The sequence below is a fragment of the Crocuta crocuta genome, unplaced genomic scaffold, assembly GCF_008692635.1.
Source record: "Crocuta crocuta isolate KB4526 unplaced genomic scaffold, BGI_CrCroc_1.0 scaffold1171, whole genome shotgun sequence".
Lineage (NCBI taxonomy): Eukaryota > Metazoa > Chordata > Mammalia > Carnivora > Hyaenidae > Crocuta > Crocuta crocuta.
In genome coordinates this window covers 290272-295812 of record NW_027530879.1, presented here as the reverse complement: position 1 = coordinate 295812, position 5541 = coordinate 290272, and the positions used below count along the sequence as shown (strand labels likewise).

The 5541-nt window shown below is 43.3% G+C and overlaps 1 protein-coding gene across 1 annotated transcript in view; it reads left to right on the top strand.

Moving 5' to 3' along the window:
* PIR (pirin) overlaps positions 1–5541 on the top strand; it is an 87645-nt gene that overhangs the window by 52352 nt on the left and 29752 nt on the right. The window contains exon 5 of the mRNA XM_077769650.1: positions 1315–1399. Within this exon, the coding sequence (XP_077625776.1) occupies positions 1315–1399 (85 nt within the window). The remainder of the gene's footprint in view (positions 1–1314; positions 1400–5541) is intronic.

Below are 5541 nucleotides of genomic sequence, written 5' to 3'. Positions count from 1 at the left end.
TCGGAGAATTTTCACTGAGTGAACACACCCATGAATGCAGAAGCCAGGTCAAGAGGCAGAGATTGTCTGTCCCCAGGAGTCTGCTTTTTAACACCTTCCAGTTACTAAGCTTCCCAAGGTAGCCACTTTTCCGACTTCTGACATCATAGATTAGTTTTGCCTTGTTTGTAACTTTATAGAAATGGAATCATACGGTATTTGATCTCCTGTGTCTGCCTTCATTTATCGGAGTCGTTGCGTATAGTTGGGTTCATTCATTCTCCTTGTGGTCTAGTATTTCACTGTGTAAGTAGATTACAACCCATTTATCCCTTCTATCGTTAAAGACATCTGGAATATTTCCAGGTTTGGGCTGTTACTGACAGTATCGCTATCAAGATTCATGTACTTCTCTTTAGGTGAACATTTCTGTTGAGGGTCCACGTGTGAATGGAATGCTGAGTCATAGATCACGCACACACTCACGTGCACTGCGTACTGCCAGGCAGCTTTCTGTGGTGTGTATCCAAAGTTCCAGTCCCACCAGGAGCATAAGAAAGCTGCAGTTACTCCACATCCTTGCCACATTTGGGGTTGCGTGCTTTTTCATTTTTGTGTGTATTTCGGTTTTAAAAAAGTCAAGCAGAACCACTGTGGCTTTGCGATAAACAGTGAGACACATCGCAAAGTTCGTAGCAATAGCGATAATCCCTTGGATGTTGGTCTGTGCCAATGATTCAAAGAATGATATCCTATTGGATCACGAACTCTGCGTAACTGTGGATGGAATTGAAGCCACAGTTTACGGTGGAAAGTCTTGCAGAAGTTTGCCTTTCTTGCATTTGAAGTCGTGGCTTTTTCAAGCCAGTGGTGGTGGATGACCTTTTTTCGCCTGAGGGCCGAGTTAGAACAAATACAAATATTTATTGGCCACTTAAGAGTATTTTTTTTTAAATGGACATGGCTTTATTGAGACCTGGGAAGAAGCACACATTGGGACATGAGTTACCCTGCTATTATCAAGTAGAGGACTGGAGGCAGGTCTTGGCCAATAAACTCTTAACCTGGGACCATATCTGAGAAACGGTTACAGGGAGATAGCTGTCATCCTGAAATTAGTTTGTCAACCATATTGTAAAGCTAAGAGGGCTAACTTTTAGATGAAGACCCTTAAGAGAGGGCTGTATGGTGGCCCATGCCCTTGCTTTAACAACGCTTGCCAAGGAGGAACTGTTAATATAATCATCCAGGCCCCAGACCCATCAGAGAAGGGCCCAGCTGAACTGAAGAACTGTATTTTTGGAAAGATTCTGATGGTTTCCTTTTCCTTTTCAGTCTAAGATTTACACTCGCACACCGACCTTATATTTGGACTTCAAACTGGAGCACGGAGCCAAGCATTCCCAGCCTATTCCTAAAGGTATGGCGGCCTCTGGGGTTTAGTGATCAGAAAAGAAGGGACCGCTTTCTCTGAAATGGGCTCATTTTTGAATCTCTGATTACATTTAAATTAGCAACGATTCCTGGGGCTTTTCAAGCAAAGAAGAATCAGGAAGAATTTATAAAGTNCCATCCTTGAAAAAAATTCCTGGACAAGCCAGGACTTGTACCCGCGTCCTCCGGTTTCCCAGCCACCGGGAACTCGGAGCTCCTGGAGACACATTCCAACCTTGTTACTTATGAACAGGGGTATCCCTGAAGGGATACTGGTTTGTCTTGGTAAAAGTATTGTTATGGAGGGCTTAACCCTTCAGTGGACTTTTAAATTCAAAGGCATACTTAGAAGACTCCCACGTGGGGGCGCCTGGGGGGCTCAGTCGGTTCAGCGTCCGACTTCAGCTCAGGTCATGATCTCACGGCTCATGGGTNAATTTCATTTTTAAAAATGGTTAAATGAGGTCATTAGGCAGAAACCTTGGAACCATTAATTTCTTCTTTGGTTTTTCTGTTTTGGCTATTTTTGAGTATAGAAAAACCCTTTAGATTCTCTGAAACATATACCTACCCTCATACACTATTTTTATAACAAGAAGTGTGAAAGCGCATATGCTTTAACCTTTAGTGCGGTGCTTTTTTTCTTCTGCTTTTGAGTTTGCTTCCTTCCAGTTCCTTCCAGTACCTTCCCTATACATCCCAGCTCTAGGATATAGCCAGATACATCTTCTAATTTGATATTGCTCCGTTTTTTTCCACACTCGCTTTTCTACACTGACATGTGTGCATGGAAATGCACCCATATACTGGGTTATTTGGTCATTGTTTTACTAAAATGGAATCATATTATAAATGCATTTTTGCATCTTGCTTTTTTGATCAGACAGTTCCTCATGGGAACCCTTCCCAATCTACTCTTTATTTATTCGCTTAATTAAAATAAAAAAATTTTTTTGAGAGAGAGAGAGAGAGAGAGAGACAAGTGGTAGGGGGACAAAGAGAGAGAGAGAATATCCCAAGCAGGCTCCATGCTGTCAGCACAGAGCCCGATGTGTGGCTCAGTCCCACAAACTGTGAGATCGTTACCTGACCCGAGATCAAGAGTTAGATGCTCAACTGACTGAGCCACCTAGGCGCCCTAATTTTTAAAAATTTTAATTGAAGTATAGTTGACATCTTAGCTTCAGCCGTACAACATAGTGATTCGACAACTGTGTATATTGCGGTATGCTCACTGCAGTAAGTCTCCTTCCCGTCAGTCACCGCGCAAAGTTACTACCAGCGTCCATGACTGTGTTCCCTATGCTGTACTTTTCATCCCTGTGACTTATTTTATAACTGGAAGATGGTACATCTTAATCCCCTTTGCATATCTCCCCTACCTCCTCCCCTTTGGCAGCCACTGGTCTGTTCTCTGTATTCGCGGCGGTTTCTCTTGGTGGTGGTGGTAGTAATGGCGCTGTGCAGTGCTGCGGGTTGACTGATGCACTTAGCTGTTGCCTGTCAGCAGGCACTCCCTTTGTTCCTCGTGCTTGGTCTGCGATAAACATCCTTATACACGTCCTTCCCTGTGGCACTTATTTTGATGCGGTACATTTCCAGGGATGGAGGTCTAGTAGTATTGACGCGGATTTCTGGCTTGTTGTTAGGTTGGCTAGTGGTAGGGAGCGGTGGATGTTTAATTTTATGCATGTTTAATTTTAAATCACATTGTCAAGGTGACTGCGTGGTTGAGTGTCGGTTGAGTGTGTGACTTCACTTAGGTCGTGATCTCGCAGTCTGTGGGTTCGAGCCCCATGTCGGGCTCTGTGCTGACAGCCTGGAGCCTGCTTCGGATTCTGTGTCTCCCTCTCCCTCTATTCCTCCCCCACTAGCACTTTGTCTCTCTCCCTCTCTCTCAAAAATAAAGATTTAAACAAATCTTAAAAAGTCTATACTTCTGTTTTATTTTATCCTTTTAAACTCTAAACCTGAGATTTGTTCTCAAAAACGTTTTTGGAGGGATACAAAAGCCAGTAGCTTAGAAATGCTCATGCCTCATTGGATCGATATAAACCCACTTGGAAAAAGGCTCTTAGAAACCCAGCTATGAAGCAGAACTGTCTTTTCCAGCACAACACTTCTAGCTATAGTGTGTCGTCTCTCTTTTTCTCAGTGTCGCTGTCTCTCACATGCACACACACACACACACACACACACGTCCATGTTTACATTAAGTGACAGATCCAGAGTTTGAGGCCTCTCTGTCCACTACCAGACAAACAATTTAATTCAGGTATTAGAAAGTACCTACTGTTTACACCATNTAAAATTATACTGCATACATTTATTATCAAGGTCACCCTTTGTCTTTTTTTTTTAAACCACCTTTCCAGGTCTAATTCCATGATTAAAAACTGAAGGACTGTTTAAATTCATTTCATTTGGGTGCTTTGCTGGATCACATATTTCTTGAAACGTTTTTGTCATTGGCAGGGTCCTGGACATGTTTTTTTTTGATAATATTTTGATTGTTTTGTGACTCACAGTAAGGGGATTTGACATGGACGTCTGAGTTTTGTTTGGTTTTTGGCATAAGCTTTGCAATCTCACTAATTTAATGTTGATGTGATCGTCTCATTGCCAAAGTGGTGGGAGAGAAGTAAAGGCACACACTGCTACTGTCTCATCCCTGATACCAGGAACATGCGTGTTTCTCAAGGGACAGCCAGTAAAGGGAGATTGGAAACCTTTCTCGTGAATCACGCTCGGTTTTATCTGAATTCTTTCCTGCAAACAATTATTAGAATCGATTTTGACTGTCTCTCTATTTCCTTTGGTTACGGCACGTTTCTGTGGAGTCAGGCTAGTCTCACAGAGCACAGATGTCTCATGCGGGGATGATTTGGAAGGCAGCTGAGATCAGGACTTGAGCTGGACAGCGCATCACTTACAAAGAATCCAATTTGTTAGGCCTCTGATGGTACCACATTCCTTTCCCACTGGCCACACATTTTTCATGTCTCTTCTTGGTGAAACTAGAAGTAGTTAAGTAGTTGTTTTTGTTTGGGGGTTGGTTTTGTTTTGTTTTGGTTTTTTACAGTGGCTTTTACCATCTCTTACAAAGCAATCTGATTTTCCTTGCTGCAAACTGACATACAGATAACACTGGCATCATTCATTCAGAAGGACATAAGCCTCTGTTGCTAGGAAAATATCAGTCTTTCCCAAGAAACTTGGGCCTCTGGGCCTCACGTCCCCTTTGTCTTCTGACTGCATCATAGTTTGGCTCTCAACAGCCACCGTGTGGCTCCCCATCTTCCTTCACCGTGTCTCTGCCACTAGGTATTTAAAAGTATCACCTGGAGTGTTAAAAACGGAGGGTGGTTCTGGTATGGAAAAACTTAATGTAAAAAAAAATTTTAGTGTTTATTTTAGAGAAAGAGAGTGAGAGACAAGAGTGTGAGAGGGGGAGGGGCAGAGAGAAAAGGAGACACAGAATCTGAAGCAGGAGCCAGGCTCTAAGCTGTCAGCACAGAGCCCGACACGGGGTTTGATCTCACGAACCATGAGATCATGACCTGAGCCGAAGTTGGACGCTCAACCGGCTGAGCCACTCAGGTGCCCCTGGAAAAACTTAATCTTGTGAGTTTTTTCTTTTTGCTTCCCCCAACCTTTTAGTTTTCTTTATAGTATATATACATCAATCCAAACAATTTCTTTGGAGAACATAGGGCCAGCCCCACTGTGGTAAGTGGAAGTGTAGGCCCACAGAATGTCCACACTCAGGGCGCCTGGGGGGCTCAGTTGGTTGAGCATCTGACTCTTGATTTTGGCTCAGGTCATGATCCCACAGTTCGTGAGATAGAGCCCTGCATTGGACTCTGTGCTGACAGCGTGGAGCCTGCTTGGGATTCTCTCTCTGCCCCTCCTCTGCGTGTTCTCCCTCTCACTCTCAAAAAAAAAAAAATTGAAAAAATTATATAAAAAACTAAAGATGTTCACACTCTAATCCTTGGAACCTGTGAATGTGTTACTTTCCCCGGTGAAGGGGAGGTTGCAGGTATGATTAAGTTAAGGCTCTTGAGATGGGGAGAGTAGCCCGGTTATCCACGTAGGCCCAATGTAATTGTAAGGGTCTGTGTAAAT